At 42.7% G+C, this 19,207-nt stretch overlaps 1 protein-coding gene across 3 annotated transcripts in view; it reads right to left on the reverse strand.

Moving 5' to 3' along the window:
* Nucleotides 1-17,065, reverse strand: part of itgb1a (integrin, beta 1a) — a 30,357-nt gene extending 13,292 nt beyond the window's left edge. The window contains exons 1-2 of one of the 3 annotated variants that reach the window (XM_053859201.1): nucleotides 16,753-17,065; nucleotides 160-220 (exon numbers count right to left, since the gene is read on the reverse strand). In XM_053859201.1, the coding sequence (XP_053715176.1) occupies nucleotides 160-220 (61 nt within the window). In that variant the 5' untranslated portion in view covers nucleotides 16,753-17,065. Of the gene's footprint in view, nucleotides 1-159; nucleotides 221-5,482; nucleotides 5,711-16,752 lie in introns of those variants that run through there. The other 2 variants (XM_053859202.1, XM_053859203.1) reach the window with 2 other exon arrangements.
* Between the last annotated feature and the right edge of the window lie 2,142 nt (nucleotides 17,066-19,207).

Here is a 19,207-nt window from a genome sequence, read left to right on the forward strand (position 1 = left end):
AGCGTGTTAGCTACTGGATCAGTCGTGTGCACTGTCATTTGAGTGTATAAGGAGAGCCCTTTGAGAAAATGGCTGCCTCATTTCTGAACTTGTGTTTACCTCACAGCAAATGTAACAAGCAACCGACAGCCACATAAAGGCAGCAGACAGCAACCTTACCTTTCTGAGCGTAGCAGTAGACTCCCAACAGTGTTGATATCAGCAGCAGCTTCAGGTCCATCTGTAAGAACAAGCAATCATCAGGCCTGCGAGTGACACAACAGAATCAATAAGCTTTTGTGTTGATATCATTTTGACAAAAGCCGCTGTTATGCTGGCTCGTCTGAATGCTTGATTCATCACTTCCTGGACAAAGGGGGCGGCGATGGGCTGGGGAATGTCTCACAGATGACAGATTAAATCTCTAAATGCTTCAGTTATAATTGGAGCCCATAAATTATCTCATGACAGGGAGCTGGCTATTTCCAGTGGGTCACAGGGCAACAGGAAGCTGATAGGCTCAGGCCACTGTCACACATAAAAACGTATGGATTGCCTCACTTTTCCCAAAACCGTCGACTGTAAATAGCATCTCCTCTAATCGAGGATATCGATCTGCTGTTTGCAAGGGGACCTTTCAGCCAGACTGGAATCCACTCTAGAGAATGGAACCTGTCCTACAAGCAGGGTCACAGCAACGATTGCCATATGTACTAGCTTTAGAAATAGCATTGCTATATTTGATGGCATAATGCTGCATCAGTATTTAAAGAACACCAGATGGACACTTATCAGATAGCTGCATATTTGTGTTTTTGCCTTGTATTAAGGCTGGTCTGCAGCAGAAATTCAGCCATGCGACATCCGCCTTCAGCTCCTGGTAATAGACAATGATCGAATTACGCTAACCAGTATAGCCAGTGGTCGGATCTCTAGTAATAAGACCAGCACCCGCGACATTCAAAGGGTAGCAAAGACTTGACGTTGATATGTTGGCCAGACACGCCACGCAAGAATCAGTCTATACTCCTCAGATACCTTTGGAACAAACCTGTTGTACAAATTTATCTCCCTTCATAACCCACCACGCAAGAGAGAAGTTATTCTACAATATTTTTAATGACCAAAAAAACTGGATACAGACAAAAATGTAGTCTCACATAAGGATGTTGAAATTGCTGTAGGATGTTCTCATGAAAAATGGAATTAAAGGTATATTTTCTGTCATTCAGGATTCTTGAAACTGTCTCTATGTTTTACTGATGAGGCAAAACAGGAATGGAATGTAGAAACATAAAATTGGGGTGGCAAAGCCCAAAGGGAAGGAGAGGAGTAAGAAAGAAAAAGAAAAACTGCAGAAATTGGACACATTCAGAAGTACATCACAGCGATTCAGGCCCTCCAACTCTGACAGCGCAAAAGAACGAAAGATGGATCGGCAGACGGATTCGCTGCACTGTCACTGTGTGAGTGTGAGTAGCATCTAGATTGTTGTGAGGTCATATTTTTGGGTAAAAATTTTGTGGGGTTGTACCCAGGTCTATACCCCACCGCACCAGCCTGGTACTTATTTGTTCCACCACTGCTGTGAAATATAACTAAATATAACATGAGTGCAGTTTTAATGCACAGAGATTGATATTGCAAGTTTTCTGTAGCACCAAATATTTTTCCCTTAAATAATGGCTACTGTATGCAAATATCCTGATATATCGTTTTGTCAATTTCTTGGTACTACACAGCTGTAACCCAGAATCCAAAAAAGGATAGACAGAAAAGTGTGTTTGATTTGAGGCAGTGGAATGTCTGAGAACACGCCAGCTCTCACTTATCTAGAGCTGTACTAATGAGTGACAGCTGAGGAAGCAAAACCGTCAAATCTGTTGACCCATGCGTAAACGTCCAGGCCGGCTAACAACGGACAGGGTTTAGCTAGTAGATCCTGGGATGACAGAAGCAAAAGGCCTGCTATTGGCTGCCTATTTCAAGCAGCAACAGTCCCTCACAGCAGTTCAAAAACAACCTGGTTGTAAGCAGCCCAAATAGCGTAGCGTTTGCTAGCGTTCAATGAATCATTTGAACTTGCTGCTCCTGTTATCAGGACAGTGTCTGCTACCGGCTATTCATAGAGGCTTCATTAAAAGTCCACATTCCGCCACACTGCACTAATAAAAAGCTCTGACGTTCAGTGGACACGGTGTTGACTGATGCATTCCTGAGTCCGTGTGTGTGTGTGTGTGTGTGTGTGTGTGTGTGTGTGTGTGTCAGTGTCCGTTTATACAGACACGCAGACTGCCTGTCTAACAGACTCCCAGATTAGATCTCCACGGCTGTATATGGGTGTGTGTACGTTGTCCACATGAGATAAACACAGGGGGCAACCTCACACTGTCATAGCTCCCTAACCCAAGGTACCTTATTCATTCATAGCTTCCAAATCAAGCCTCAGTTTTGTATGCCACATACATCGAGGGCCCCAACTAAGGAATATTTTGGTACTCAACTAGTCACCGACTAACATAACAATTAGTCGACTTATGATCAAACGACGTATGGTAGAGGAACATGCCAACTTGGCCGGTTGTGGTTCAGTTCTCATTTATATCAGTAATACCAATGTGGGTCTTAGTTGCAGTGTCTGTTTGTTGCTGCTATTTTGGGACCTTTTACAGTGTACAGGTGAACAGGTGAGAAAACACAAGCAATTCGAGCAAAACACTTGCAGCCACGGTCTTTTGCAGCTAGGTTTTTTTTTTTGGGCCGATACCAATTTTTGCCATTTTTTTCTTTTTTTCTTCTCAACTAAGTCACACACAAAAATCACTTTTAAAGCAAATAAATAACAAACAATAAAAAAGGCAAAGTGCTTATTATAAAATAAATATGTTTTATTCCCTTTTAACTAAACTAAGAACAGATCAAACCCACAATGTAATCTTCACTCATCGCTTGTTAAAGACCACAATGTTGTCCTCATGTCCAGAGAATAAGTGTCAGGAGTCCAGGTGCGGAATTAGCCGTTAGCCTCTTGGTAGCGCTCCGTCTAGCTTTAGCATTGCATTTGAGTCTGTGGGTACACACTACACATGTCGCGAGCTGCAACTCAGTTGTCATTTTTTGTTGACGGTATAAAAAGTATAAAAATAAGAATTAGAATTGACCTATTATTGTCGTTTGATCATGATGACAAATCATGACCGATAAATCGGCCAGACAATCGATCAGTGCAGCCCTACTTGCAACTTGATGTCGCATAGTTTTTGACATGGAAAATCATCGGGCACCACATTTTCACAATATACGGTGCAACTTTTCTTCATGTCATCTTTCATGTCGTAAGAGATGTCAGGGTGTCCCAAAACTGAAAATTATGACAAATTGTTTTTTTTCAGCAGGACGCCTAAAAATTGATGCCTGTACAGTGCCACTATCGGAGTGCCATCATACTGGGTTCCATGAAAAATTGGAATGGGTCTCAGCAATTCTCATGTTACCTAAAGCAAATTTGGAACAACCTGTCTCAAATGACAAGCGAAAAGCCTGATCTCCATTGTATCAAAAGGACGAAGAAGTGTCCAAATGGAAAACCTCCAAACATTTTTTTTCTGTGATCTTCTATGCATGGAATGTGAAGTCAGCGGTCATGCATCTATTCCGAGGCAGACCTGTCATCTGACAGCTTCAGAACTGTGACTCACACAGCTATCATGACTTCCCAAACACACCTGAGCCCTGTTCAAAAGCGAGGACTGTCTCATGCCCTATCATTTGGCAGGAGACGGTGAGCGATGGCAGACAGTGTGGTGTGCATGACTAAAATTGGCTACGCTTCTCTGGCATTCCTCAGAGACTGAGTTCACCCGGACAAGGGTGGAAGCCTGCAACAATCCCAGTGAACTTTGGGAAACCTGAGCCAGGACACCCATGATGTTGCTTATTCAGGGGGCCCTATTTATTACACAGATACTAAATTTGTAGCGATTAATGATGCGGTTACAAATGCAACTGAGCCAAAGCATCCCCTATGAAGTTGGCTGCAAGTGAAATGTCAAAATGCCTCAAAGCTCATATCACAATTATGAAACCAAACAGAAACACTTAGCTTATATCATTTATATAAAATATATTGCTTGCAGTTTTCACATTGAGTTCACAGGAATGTCATTCACAATAATCCAAGTTGGAATTGGATGTTATCTTAGCTCGATGATAACATGAGGAGTTACCTCTTTTTCCCATCACTCCATCTCATTAATCATAAGAGAAGGGAAACATCTCCACAATATACCATCAACTGAAGCGGAACAAAAGCTGCAGCTTAACATGAGCCTCACACACTTCAGCGATGGAGGAGTGGATGTTCACTCCTTATAATGAAGTTGAATTAAAAGTTCCTGGAAGCTCCCAACTCCAGAAAGCGCTTTCATGAATAACCAGCAGCCAAGTCAGGGAGGTGGAGAGCAAATGAAGCACAAGTAAGGCGCTTGTTCTGGCAAGGAATTGCGGTTCTCTTTATAGGAATCTGGATGGTTGTTCTCCTCCAGACGTGTAAAAAAAAAAGGAATGGAAAAGAAGGAAAAACAGGAAAGGGCGGTGCACCACGTCCAACTCTGAGGGAAGGTAAGGATCTCACAAATGTTCCCTGCCTCTGCTGAGTAGGTCTTTTCTCCCCTCCAAATGTTCTCAAGCCCACTTGCATAGTTTGTGGTTCTTGAGACAAATCAAGCTCCATTATTCTTCTAAAAATGCATTCTGAAATTTGTCCGCCAAATACAGCTTAGTTTGCATAGCCTGTTGGTTTGACTCAAGGAAAGACTTGCTACACCAGCTGTGAGGAGGAATCATGCTCTGTTCTCCCCTGTTGATGTCCTTGGACACATCTTCAAACATTAAAGTCTTTCAACATCACACACCCTTGTCTGGCACTGTTCAAATTCCACCTTAGCGGCATGACGGTCCAGCAGTTCTGAGCAAATCCCTGGTTTCAACCAGATGCGTTAGCATCACAGCTGTGTATTGGTATTTTGCAATACAATATGTATCCCGATACAGGAGTGGTGATAAGATACTTTTGAATACATTGCAATACTGTTAATTCAACAATATAATGTAATAAGAGCCATCATTTAAGGGGGGAAATCAGATGATGAAGTATCATATCATGTGCATGAAAACAAGTTTACTGTTGTGATGATGTGGGTCCACCTACACTATCAGTCAACCAAACAAAATAAAAAAGAAAACATTAATACAGCACAAGCGCCAAGTATTTATATTAACTTGCACCTGCAAGTATCAACAACAACAAAGACATTTTCACACAATCAAGTATTGCGATATTTCAGCAAAAATATTGACACAGTATCGCGGAATCAAGTATTGCAATGTTTGACTGGATATATATTTTGTTACGCTCCCAGTTGGTATGACATTTTCTCCTATTAATACACGCAAAACCTTACAACACAGCTTTCATTTGATAACGTGACACGACGCGATGTACCTTAGGGTCGGGAGACTCTTCAAGTAGGGAAAACCTGGACGTCACTAATATCTCAAGAACAGTACTCTTATGATCCACCAGTAATTTTATACCTATTAAGACGAGATCTGTGCTGATACTCACATTAGCTCTTAGCTAGTTCAGTTCAGTCCAGGAGTGTGCAAAGAATGATTGGTTGCACTACACCTTATAAGTCTATATATAAGTGATAAGTCACCTTATCAGCAAAGGACGTTTGTCTGAAAAGTGCAAAGACGTACGGATGACCTTTAAAGTAATTTAGTCAGGATAATCCCACAGTCATATTTGTGTACTTTGTGACACTGCCATCCTATTGTCATTCTTTTAACACTTTGTTCCCACAAACACAATTAAAAGAAAGAAAGACTCACAAGCATCTGTTTTTGTATTCTGATGATCTCAGTCAAACACGCCTCCTTTCTAATATCTTGAAAGGTAGCACACCAATTCATTTTGTTTCTGTGCTGTTCTTCTCGTTCACCCTCAATAAGTCTCTCAACCCGACCACATAACTCAATTCTCTCCCTCCGCACAGAGGAAACCAGTAACCCCTTGACATTGCATACCCTTCAAACGAACCCTGGTGTAGGACATATCCGAGACGCCTGACACGACTGAAGGAGAATACAAAACAGTGTCTGTCTGTCCAGGGCCCCTCCCCGCCTCTTTCAAAGGACCCGCTCATTTGAGACAAAAGCAATGAATCAGGGTGCCCTCTGAGACCATGACGGAAGATGTGATCCTCAAAGTGCTCCCACTTACTTTCGCTGCCCCCTCCTCCCATGAGAGGCCCATGTGATAAATAATACTAATGAGACACATGTAGATGTCCTTAGTCCGAGGGGCTTCTTCACTGTAGCAGAAATGCAGGCCACACTTGGCCTGTACCACAAAGACGAATAGTTTCCACATGACATGAGCCAATTCTTTCACCAAACCATTCCTGAGAGGAAGATTTCAACCCAGGAATGGTAGCGGTCGTTCAAAGAATTACTTTCCAGAAATCAACTTGCAACAGTAAAACCCTGTCAGAGTAGGGAACGTATGGTCTTAGATGACCAACACAAATGATTCCTTTCTTTAGCCACTTATCCAAAAATGTGCCACTGATCAATTAAAAGTGAGGTTGTTCCAGACTTCAACCTCAATGCCATCCAAGGCTTCTGTCGAGAGATTTATGTACTCAAGTATGCTGTTCTACATGGACTGTACTTCGAGATAGAACCATAGGTCCATGTCACGTAGACTTCTTATCAAGTTTCTGGCCCATTTCTTGGCACAAGCTTATGGCAACAGCAGTCCTTCCTGGCACACTGTCTTGACTACATGTTTCCCGACCCAAGAGTGAATCACCTCTGCTTTAATACCTCATACAGTATAAGGAGAGGCACTTCAGATGATGTCAGCAATTGATTGTGTTTCAAGATCAAGATATTATCGTCTCCTGTCGTATAATATTACAATCCATTAGTCAATGCGGTGACTGGCGGGGGTTGTTTGTAACATCACAGCATTCAGTTTTATTTTGAGGTTAAAATGTGGAGGTGACTGAGAACAAGTGAGCAGGTCTGAGTTCTCCACACTGTTTGCAGCTTTAAGTCTTCAATTTTTTTAGTAACATTAACATCTGTTGCGAAGATTCAAGCCGCACTTCTTGTCAAGGTATAGCACTCACTTTAAGTTTATCTTCAGTCATCCTCATGTCGACAAAACAACTGCAGTGTTTTGGGGGTCCACAATCAGTTAACAGAATTTCCATTTATTTCAAAGGAGAAATTTTAACTCAGAAGTCACAGCATTTTTGTTTCGCTGTTCGACCCTCGTTATTTTCGTCTTTGCAATTTGGGTCAATTATTAAGGTTTCACTGAAAGTGATAATAACATGTCGATGCCACATATGGAAATGCACACACCCCAGAATGTTAATATACATCTTGGGATTTCGTCTTAATTGTCTAGTGAAGAACAGACGTAGTCAAGATTGTATGAATACTGTGGGAAGTTATTTTTCCAACAACCAAACCAGCAAAAGGAATATAATGAAGACATCTTCAGCTTTGTTCCTTTCGATCACAGTAGTCAGGAGATAAGCATCTAAAAGGCTAGTCATTTAGGGTCACGAAGAAGTTAAAACACAGAGAGTCATAGCTTGAGTGTTATAAAAAAGGGAAGCATTTTGCAGAAGTGCAAAGGCATAACATTCTCCCTCCCAAAAAAAAGAACAAAAACTTCCTCTTCATCTGGAAACCTTCACTGTGTGTCCATCAATTGATCAATGGTGTCTATCAATTTAATGTTTCACTCGGTACAATAATTGACTCATAAATAGTTGCAAACCTTTTTTAAACTTCCATAAACTTAGTAGCTGGGATAACACATCAGAAACCTACCATTTCTTTAGAAGGTGTCGGAGAACAAAACTGAACTTAGAACACGGTACTCATCTCATGCATTGCTGAAAACATGGAAAGTCATGCTGTATATGACGTTAAACCTGGTCATAAGTCAGAGCAGCTCTGTATAAAACCAAGCGACACCTTGACTCACTGATTTTCTGGGTCGAACACAGATAGTATTTGGGACTCTAGATCAGCAAACAATGGAACAGGATGGCCTTCAATGGCCAGAAAAGGTGATCATCAAACATCATTGTGTAAGCTACAGAGATTGGGGGACAAACGCAGGAAGTCTAGGATATGTGGCTGGAAATCCATGTTTTAAACTGACTGGAACCAACAGCATTTTGAAACAAATACTGGGTAAAATATTCAAAAAATATTCAAACAATGATAAATGACAGTGGCAGACCCCTATTTTCACTTGTCACTTGGCAGCCAGGGCAGTGAGATGCGACAAGGCAAAGAAGCCACCCAGGTGACTCGTTTCCATGACACTTAACCAGCTCCACATACCATTCTGCTCTGGAATTCCTCCACAGTATAACACTGGTAGCAGTGGCTTCAATGCCGGTTTAAGGGTGGTTTAAGAGATAAATCACCGCTCTTCAAGCTTCTGCTCTGCGTTTCACACAAAACACTTAGCCCCATGAGCTGGCTCGCTGCCCGGTCAAACCCCCAACCCCCTCTCTGTGGGACACAGACCAAAGATACACTCCTACAGCGGGATATTTCCATCCAAGGCCATCCCAGAGAGACAATCAATAACACTGCAGCATTGTTTTTTTCCACCCAAAATATACATACAGTTAAAAATGGTTGCAAAACTTGTTTACATCAAATCGATATTTATATTTCCAGGACATGGAATACTCTGACAAAGCCACAGGCCAAATCCAAACCACTAGTCCCAGTCTCATCTCTGTGTTGAAAATAGCTGAGCAGTGTTAACATGTTATTTCGGACTTCTCCACCTGGTCATGGCAATCACTCCCAAAAGCAGACAAGCTGACGGCTTGTGTGGAAACCCGCTCTGCCTTGTTTATAACCTTTTTCATTAATGCACTACTGTTTACAAATGCCGCTTAAAGAACGTGAGCTTGTGTTTGAAGACTTTAGTTCCAGCCCTGGAGCATATAAGCTCCAAACCAAGATTCTGAACATGGGCAACAGCTTTGTCTGACTAGGTTGTTTTTCCAACATATATACCTTGTTATTAGTTAAACAAAACATGCATAACTTAAAACATAACTTAAGCTTGATTTGACCCAGTGTTGTTACATAAAACACATGCTACTGCGCATTTATAACCATAATAATACAAAGGACGCACAAAAAAACAGCAACAATACAACAACACAAACAAAAATTTAAGCTTACAATAAAAATATTTCAGATATTTCGGTAAATAATTCCACTGTTTTCATCACTCTATTATTTTTGTGTCATATATTTACATCAATTCACTTGGTTGTCAAAGTAGTTCATTGGCGACTCTCATCAGCATCACAGTTCACAGTATGTTCGAGTGGTAGTCTCTCGATATGGGCCCTGTGATCGACTGGTTATCCAAGATGTCCCACTCCTCTGACCCCAGAGAGGCCCCAGAAGCCCATGAAGTGAGTGGTAGAAAACAAATGAACTCTTCATCACACCTAAATTTAATTTCGTTCAATTTATGTCATGAGCAACATTACTTGAAATCTGATGGGACCAAAAGCAAATATTTTCCACCGCAGTGTTCAACATGATACAGCACATATTTTGATCAACTATTTTTAGACTATGTCAAGCAAAGTTGAGAGGTCTCACAACTCCCCTTCTTTGGGATAAGGATTTACATTTTTTTTCAACAAACTCAAGTGCTTGGATTGTACTCAGAAGAGGAGATTCTTTTTTATTTAGTCTGGTTAGGGTCTGTGGTTGGATCATATTACTGTCTGTGTTCTCAGTATAAATGCTTGCTTCAGTAGCAGAACTAAAAACATAGCTGAATATATCACAGGCTGCGCTACAATGAAGTTTCAAAACCATCGGGAAAATACAACATCACCCATCTGTTTTGACTATTCACAAGGCTCGTCTGAAAAATAGATTTGTAGTTGGAGGGAACATCCCGTAACAGCTACCGCACTGAAGTGACCCCTGGTTTGGAGTGGGGGGGCTGTCTGGTGGGGTTTCCTGGCCGTGAGAGCTGAGCCCATGAAGCCAGGGGCCGCTGTACAATAACCGTCCCAGCTGTGCTGAGAAGGTCCTTCCCTTGCTGAAACACAGGAAGCTCCACTGGATAACGTCGGAAGCATCACGCTGCCATGGAAGACACCCACCGTCAAGGCAGCAGACAAAGCTTTGCTCATTTAAAATCAGATTTCAGAACTCTCAAAACTAGAGTTACGAAGCAGAACTAAGCAGAATCCATTTCAAATTCGGAGAAACCAAAAACACTAGCTTTTACCACCCAGAAAAGGATCACGGGAATATGGGGCCCACAAAGATAAACTTAGCTCCCAAAAGACAATGACTGGAACTTCGAATCGAATGTGGATTTGCGCCTGGGAAAATTAAAATCTAGTCAGACCAGGCTTTTAGCTAGGGGGCGTCTTGGGCGTCCGGCAGACCCCCTAAACTGCAAAATGTGAAGAAATGGACGCCCTCCAGCACTCAAAACCGGATGCCCTGTTTCCTCAGCAGGACACCCTAAATGTATCATTAGTGCCTGTATAATGCCCAACTCGTAGTGTCATCTCACTGGTTTACATTAAATTGTGTTTCTGTCTGGTAATTTTGCCGAATATGATCCAAATTTGCAGATTCTTGAACCTTTCAAAACTGTATTTTGGCCATCACGGTTGCCATATTTGCTTACCACCGTAATCTTGTGGTGATCCACGTCTCGCGGGTTGCGACACTTGCGGCATGGAAGTGCGCTGCTATTGATGGGATGTCTGACGCTGATGACAAGACGAAACTGCAGAACATTGCCAAGGGGACCCCTGCATCTCAAAGTTCTCAGAGTTCTTGTCTGTTAACGTTCTTTCACTCAGATGTTTGTTTATTTGTTGTTCATAATGTTATTTTGGTACAACTAAATGTTTACAGCTGTGTTTTTTACAAAGCAAGTTTTTAGTTGTCAGTCGCTAACGTGGTGTGTCAAGAGGGGGTGGAGTTAGGGGCAGGGTTATGGGTTAGGGGCAGGGTTTTGGACGCTATGTGTCAAAATCCTGGATAAAAGCCTGAGTCAGACACAGCTTCCTACCAAGTCAAACTGTCAGTCTTGCACAAGTGGTGCCTCAGTCTATCTGCTCTTAAGCCCAAAACGTAACCGTCACAATTCAACGCAAAACCTGCTGTCAAGTGGTACAACAGAAGCAGAGATTTATCCGAAGTCACAGTCAGTCAGCTGCTGCCTTGTTTTCCTTATACAGATGTTTCAGTCAACGTCTGGCCTTCGGTCAAAACAGAGAGTGGAGACACCTCTGATGTTTTTCTAGTGAGGCCCTAAACTCCCTGAAACTGGCACATTAATGACACTCACATGTCTTTCATTAGACCTCAGACCTGACACTTGAACTGGGGGCCGTGGGTTTCCGCTGCTGAAGACAAGGGAGAAATCTGCATACACCTAGACACACCATGTTTTTCCCTCGGGAAACCATAGAGGGACGGCTGTCAAGTTGAATTCCCTAAGCACATTCACCGGGCTACTGGCTGAACATGGTGCTGCTGTACAGTTTAATCAAGGTAGCAGAGTAGTTGATCTTCCAGTCAGAGAAAATGACGACTTTCCAACAAGTAGTTTACGACATCATAGATCCAAGACGCCAACCTGAAGATGCAGAAATGAAGATACTGGGGTTGCCACAGGACCAAAAAAAAAAAGACAAGGGAGGACAAATGCTGGAGATGTTAGGTAAAATGAGGAGAGGAAGACAACCACAGAAGGATGAGCGTGACAAGGGAGGACAAACAAGATAGGTTTGGCTGTAGGAGACTGACTTATGTGGCAACCTCTGAAGAAGGAATATTTTTCCAATTGCAACAATTGGAGAATTGGTGAAAGCAAGAAAGAAAAGGAAGAGATGAAGGGATATTAAGAGAAGCTGCATCTCAAAACATTTCTGACTTTTAAAGACACTTATTTTAAAAGACTTAAATAACGCTTTCCTTAAAGAGTGGCTATGGCATTCCCTAAATACAGGGTACGGAGTCTACCCCCAAACTTATGGAACAGAATGAGTTGAGTGGTATACAGGGTTTTTCTTGCTGTGAGTCGACCACACAGCCACATGGAATCTATCTCCACCCTGGCTTAGTAATGTTTCAGAATCTCTCAGTCAAAGCTGGCACTGGAGCTAGGAGAGTGGACTAGATGGAAAAAATAAAACCCTTAACAGAGCGATCAATTCAGAAGGAGAAAAGTTGACAAATGTACAGCTCTGAAAGCTCTCAATTTAAATCCCACTGGCGTCACTTCAACAGTGTTACTAGTAGACATTAAAAAATAATTCCATAAATGGTTAAGAAAAATAAAGATCTTCTGATTTCCAGTTGTGTTGATAGAGCGTACACTCGGACATAAACTCATGTCTCGCTTCATCATCTGACTGCAGTAGCTACACACTCATGTCACAGCCAACAATTCAGCCAGTCATAATATTAAGGTCAATCTGAAGGCTGTGTAAACATTTATTCTATTCTCTATCATCTGGTCCACATCAGGCAAAGTGATTTGTTTCAGTTTGCCACAAACTCCCCTCACACGTCGATAAAAAGACAAGACACAGACATTGATGATAAAGAGACAAGTGAAAGGAGTAGGCGCAGCCTAAAGGTTCTATTTAACTAAGTGATCAGTTGCAGAACTGTAATGCTGCAATGAAGTGTTGAAAACACAAGCTTGGCAGCTCATTTTGGGGTCCAAAGAGAGAAATTTGAATGTCTCACCAACGCTCACAGTTTGAAGAGCAAGAACTCAGATAGATCAATGAGCTTCATCACTTCATCAGCGGATGGATCACACGAGAAAAGAAGTCCCTACTTCCCTCAGCTTTGAAACTTCCGCCAACTTTTCCCTTCTTCAAAGCCTCAGTGGAAGGCACACACACAAAACCCCTCGAAAAGGAAGCCACCAGGAGCATTGCCAACACTCAATTAGCATCTCTTGAAGAGAGGATATCCCAAGCCTCAATCTGATCACTCGCTGAGACATTCTGCGAGAAAAAAATCATTTGACCGCTTGGTCTTTTGGGTCATGACCCACTGTACCCATTAATTAAAAGTTGTGTCTTTTGGCTCAGCTTTTTTTTTTTTGACTGACTCACTGACACTGCGACCTGGTGACTGAAGACACACAAGAGTTCCAGTCTCTCCCCTCATTCCTGAATAAGACCACCCTGGTGAGTGACTATGAACAGCTATAAGTTGTTGGTGTTCTTGAATTTACACACCATCTCCTCCATGGAACAAACCCTGAATTCACTTTTATCATTTTCTGTGATCCCTGGTATAAATACTCATGGCATGGCATGGCTTAAAAGTACTGGCGCACTCTCTGATTGTCAATCAACGTGTGTACATGTGGATGACTCCTCAACTCTAACATCAAAGGGAAGGTCAGTGGCTTGTTTGATGTTTTGGGTGAAGTCTCCCACATGATTAAAATGACTGCCTCAGCTCAGCTCAACTAATGAATCAAACCTGCCTTCAGGAAACTGAACCTTTCTGCACTAACTGTGTTGTTGTTGTTTAATTCAATGGTGTATATGTCTTTGTTTTTTGGGACCACAAGGAGGATTTATAAAAACAACAATTGGACTGTCAGCAAATGTGTTTTTTTAGGCAGGTTTTATTCAAGGCTAAGACGAAACATGTGACTCTCAGTTCAGCAGCATTATTTGTGCCAAAACACTCTTTTGTTTCGACTCACAAACCGCTTTCCCAAACAAAATCTTCTCTATTTTGGAACCGCTGTGAATGAAAGCCCAACATTTATTGTTTCGAGTCAAACACCAAAACATCTACAACAAACAACGTGACAGAAATGTCTGCCCACAGAAGTCTGTTACGAATCAACGACAGCCAACAAGAAGCTGGTACTGACAACCACAGGTCAGCATGACCGACACCATTCTTCTGTGCCGGGTCTGTTCTTAGCAGGCTCCGCACCCCTCAGAAACATGGGCTACGGTACAAAGTTGGGTGCTTACCACAAAACAAGCGACCCACCCTCCAAAACCAAGGACAGGCCCACCCCACAATCTAGAGACAGAAATAAGATCAAGCAGTCATTTGGTGTGAAAGACAGTGAAATGAATGGGCTAACTCCATATTTATGTGTTTGTGAATCCTACAAAAAAAATGATATTCACGAGAAGAAGAATTTTAAGAGCAGGGCAGATGTCACAGTGGTAAGATTGGACTTGAATCAAACACAAGATGAAATCAGTTCAGGAGGTGTTAAATATACTAGATCCTGCTGGGGGTACTGAAGTAAGTGTCTTTTGATAAAATACCCAGTAAATCTCAAGATTATGTTTGATACAAATGAGCCTTGATCCAGACAATTCCCTCCCCGACCATTCCTACTGAAGCGGTGCACATGAAGGTGCGTTTAGCTATGAGTTAAAGAAGCGCAGAGAGTAGTTCACCTTGTCAAAAAAACACACACACAAAAGCTTGCAGGGTTTCTCCATGATCAAACATATTTAGATCAAGTGGAAACATCGAAACAAACGGACAACGCGTCATGGAGGTGGACTTCTCATGATTTAAAAACTTGCATTTTCATTATCACCAATTCAGTAAAAGTCAAATCCTTCCATTCCTTGTTTTTTCATCACTTCATTATTGGTTGTTTTCCTTGTGACACATGACTTTGGTGCACAATACTGAATTCATTACTAATTTCAAAGTGCAACAAAAAGCTTCCCACCTTCTGGACAGCCTGAACTGACAACAGTCGATGTTTATAACGTCTACAGACATTAATCCAGATAAACCTCGGTCATGAGCGAACAAAGCATAACTGTTGAAAAAACCCGATCGCAATCTGTAATTTCTTTCAGTTTACTAAAAACAGGTTATGGATCCAGTTGATACTGCCTTCCCATTTACAGAGCTCATCAGAAAAGCAATATCAGAGTTACTAGGCCTGCATATAAAATCTTGGCCTATAACACCCCGAATAACCAACACAATTTAAAATAACATTCAGAGCCAAAGATTATGAATTCACATGTCCGGTAACAGCCAGGATTAAAAAAAGTGTGGTTTAAACAAAGGAAAACTTTTGGACGAAAAGAACCATTTTGACTTTCTTTTTCAGAACACACTCTCACCAGGAGGGGCGCTGTGCCCAGAACTGTTGTTTGTATGAGATTGATTCAACAACAAATAAGCAGTCACCGATCACAATAAGCTCCACAGTTCAGTGAGTAAGAGACTCAGCATGTCAGGGTCCTGAGTTGATTTCTTTTCTTCCAAAATGCTGAGAAAAATTCATTAAACGCTGCTGGCTATTTATGCCCGTGTCACTTCCTGCATCATGAGGTGTGTTGCCTCGGGCGAAACGTCACACCCCCTGCTTGTCACTGAAGACCAGGACGATAGCTACTTCTCCAGGCCAAAGCCCAGTCCGGTTGCTTTTACACTTACAAAGCACAAGACTGTGGTCTGCATTGGTGTGACATACTACCACAGGGACAGACAGCGAAATAAACAACAATAAATAAATAGCACAGTAAGATGTGAACAATGACAATGTGTGGTCCTGGGGAACAGCTTTATACAGAACTACAAAGTTGCCTTAAATTTTCTTAAATTGTTTCAGTCTATACCAACAAAGAAACCCCACACACTTCACTATGCTCTCACTGGACTTGTAGTCTCCCTTTGAAGCAGAGATGCTGGGGTTTGAACAGACAGACTGGCCTCCTCACATATCATATTTAAGTGCTCATTCAGGATCAGCATCATCAGTAGTTTCTGAGCCAGTTGCAGAGGGAACGATGTGCTGCATCATGAGGGTCCTCGTCGCCCTCAGGAGGAAGTGGAGGTCAGTCTCACACCACAGTTCAACACAAGTCTGTGTCACTCATTCATCACTTGTCTCCACACATGAGGTGCACATGGGGCTTGTCACATGTCCAGTGAAACAGCCTGGGTGGGGCGAGTGTGTGAGAGCTGAAGCCGACCTTGTAAATCAGGTGGGACCCTGTTGCAGCAGCTGTTCCCCAGGGGCTTGGGGTCGGACACACTCAGCTGGTGGCTCCTCCACCACCCCCCACAGTCTAACACCCGCCCGCCTCCTCAATTAGCTCCATCCTCCACACACTCCCTCCGTCCTCGCCTCCCTTCCTGCCTCCATTTCCCTGATTAAACTCCAGCTTCTACTTCTAAAGCGCCTCCTCCTCACGTCCAAAGATGTGTCTGTGCCAGTCGGTGGATGTTGTGACGCTTGTCCATCTCCCCCTGATCCACGTCCAGACATCTGGCTTCACTCTCTCGATCTGGATTTGTTTCCTTTTTGAGTCTGTGCTGAGCCGTGATCCCTAGACATCCATCATCTAACATCTGCTCCTGTGGTGAGCTGCAGAAGCATGTGAGATAACTTGGAGTTCTGTCATATGAGCCAGCAGACTGAGAAGGGGAGCCACACCAGTCTTAACATGGGTGACATGTTCCATTGATCCACTCAACACTTTGCATCATTGTGTTAGAAACACCATGATTATATGGAATACATTTCATAAATCACATTGAACTTTTGAAAACATCCATCAAAGAAAGTGTTTCATCCAACACCTGACTTATCTATGGATCAAAAGAGCGATAATGGGTACTTCTCGGGTTTACCTTGAGGCGTATTCCGGAGCGAGCCTTCCGCCCCGGGTCCCGCTGCTGATGATCCCGCTCTCTCTCTCTCTCTCGCTCGCTCGCTCACCGACGGCGGCTCGCTGCCCTGCTGGCACCGCGGCCACTTTCTCCTCCTTCGACACGACTCACCGCAGTTTCCCACCGATATTCATTCCTCTTCTCACCTTCCGTCGCGGTTTTCTGTTGAACTCACAGCGCGGAGCGGCGTTCCACCGTGGACCGTCACGGTTCTTGACAAGCGGACAACCACCACTCCGCTCCTCCTGCTCCGATGATAACTGTTGCAGTGGCTGCTTCCGGTGGACTTTTCAAAATAAAAACGCTAATACGTGGCCTCTGACTTCAGTTTTATTTTGTACGCACGTTCGCTTCCTTTTAGGCTCCGTTTTAGGCGCCATCATTTATAGACCTTATTAGACCTCATACGTCACTCTGAAACTCATGTTAAAAATGTTTATTTAAGAAATTAGTTTGCGTAATAACACGACTGACACCCAGAGAATTAAAGAAAATGCATTGCATTATGTTTATATTAATTTGGTCGTGTGTATTTGTTAATTCGATGAAAAAGAACACTCATAGATCCACAGCAGATAATAAAAGAATAGACTGACAGACAGATACATAGATCGATAGGCGTTTTGTAAATCCACTTAATGTTTATCCTCTGATACGTTTTAATTACACTGTTAAAAAAACAAAACTGAAATTTAAGGATGTTTTCCAATGGAAACAAACACACCATTTGTTTATTTATTGGCGAGCTGCTCTAGTGGAAAACTCTCCTCAGACGTTTAAAAAATGTTCAGGAAAAAAATAAACCATGTCGCCCAGAAAACCGCCGAATCCTGTTTAGTCCCTCGGGTGTGTTCCGCTCTTTATCTCAGTGTGACCCCCACAGGAAGCGCAACTATCTCCTTAGCGGACAACTGGAGGCTGAAAACACGAACTAAACACGTTTGTCCAGCTCGTTTGCAAGCTGAGGAATACATGTAACAGGACGCGACTTCAACTTCATGGGGAGAAAAAGGCTCTCGCTGAGGAAGTGATGATGATGATGATGATGATGATGATCAGTGTGCAGCCCCAGCGCAGAACAGGATGCCAAATGTTTGTCACGTGCTGTGGAGGACACCGGAAGCCGCGGGGTCAGTAGTTGGGTCACAGATGAGGGAGGCTACCTGGCAGGACCTTAGATGTGCGAAGCAGATGAGTATAAAACACCGTCCGTGAGGGTTAAAATCTCGAGAATGAAACGACGACCGACGACAGAACAATGTATTGAACATCGAAATACAGCGTGAGAGGAGACTCAAAGGCAGAAGGATGGAAAACGCTTGACTGTAAATATCTTTAACGCCATCTTGAGGCTAACTGGGTGCATCACACATCTATTCATGAGCATGTTTCAATTTGATCCAAGGTTAAGTTGAAATAAATCAGTAAAATGCTTCATTCGAGTCATACTTTTTATTTTCTGTACCATTAAAATATTTAAGTTCTTATTATTCAGCCGTCGACTTCAATCCTTGTGCGGAACAAAGTCTGTGATGTTATTTAATAGAAGTGAATGACAAAATTAGAAAAAAAAAAACACCGAAAATGATGGAATATGACTAATGATAAAGTTGTTTCCTCTTTTGGCGTATGTTGTCGCCATCTGCTGGTCAAATGTAAGGCTGCAGTGGCGACAGGCCGAACCGAGTCACTAAGGAACTAGCGCCACTAAGTGTCGCAATAGCAGCAGCTCAAGCGGCTCCTCCATAGAATACACTCGTTATTGACGACTGTGTATATTTCAGGAACTGCAGGGTCTAGTTTGCAATATCTTTCTTTAGAACCACACTAACCAGAGAGCCTGTGGGGAATGTGAAATCTTGTCCACACAGCATAAAACAACATCTTTCAAGTGGTCCTTATACCACGGCAACATGAGTAGACCCTCATCAGAACCATCTCAAACTGGTCAAATCAACAGTAATAACAGCTCTGCCTGCGTCACATAATCACAGACATGAAGAGTGAAGCATCATTTGGTTGTCATTAGTGGTCAGCATCCGCCCAGGCTTCCCTCACCGCCATCATCTTCCCTGCTGTGGAGGTCGGGACACATCTGCCCGGACTCTTCTGAGGATTCATCCATCAGTCCGCTGCTTAGTGACTCAACAGACGAATAAAAAAAAGGATGTTACCATTTCAGAAGGTTTACGATGATTCTTTATGATGATTCAAACCTTCTCCATTACGCAAAACTTCTGAGGAGACTCTGAGTTCTCATTAAATCTCTTCTTAACTGCGGTCTAATTACCTCATCACTTTGATGAATAAACCAAGCCTCAAGCTCAGATCTGATTCTTTGGGACTTGAGCGTGGTCAAGTGGTGGCTCTGCATGAATCACGACACACTGTTCTCAAATCGGGGTATTAGTCGGCC

Source organism: Synchiropus splendidus, chromosome 3, assembly GCF_027744825.2.
Source record: "Synchiropus splendidus isolate RoL2022-P1 chromosome 3, RoL_Sspl_1.0, whole genome shotgun sequence".
NCBI lineage: Eukaryota > Metazoa > Chordata > Actinopteri > Syngnathiformes > Callionymidae > Synchiropus > Synchiropus splendidus.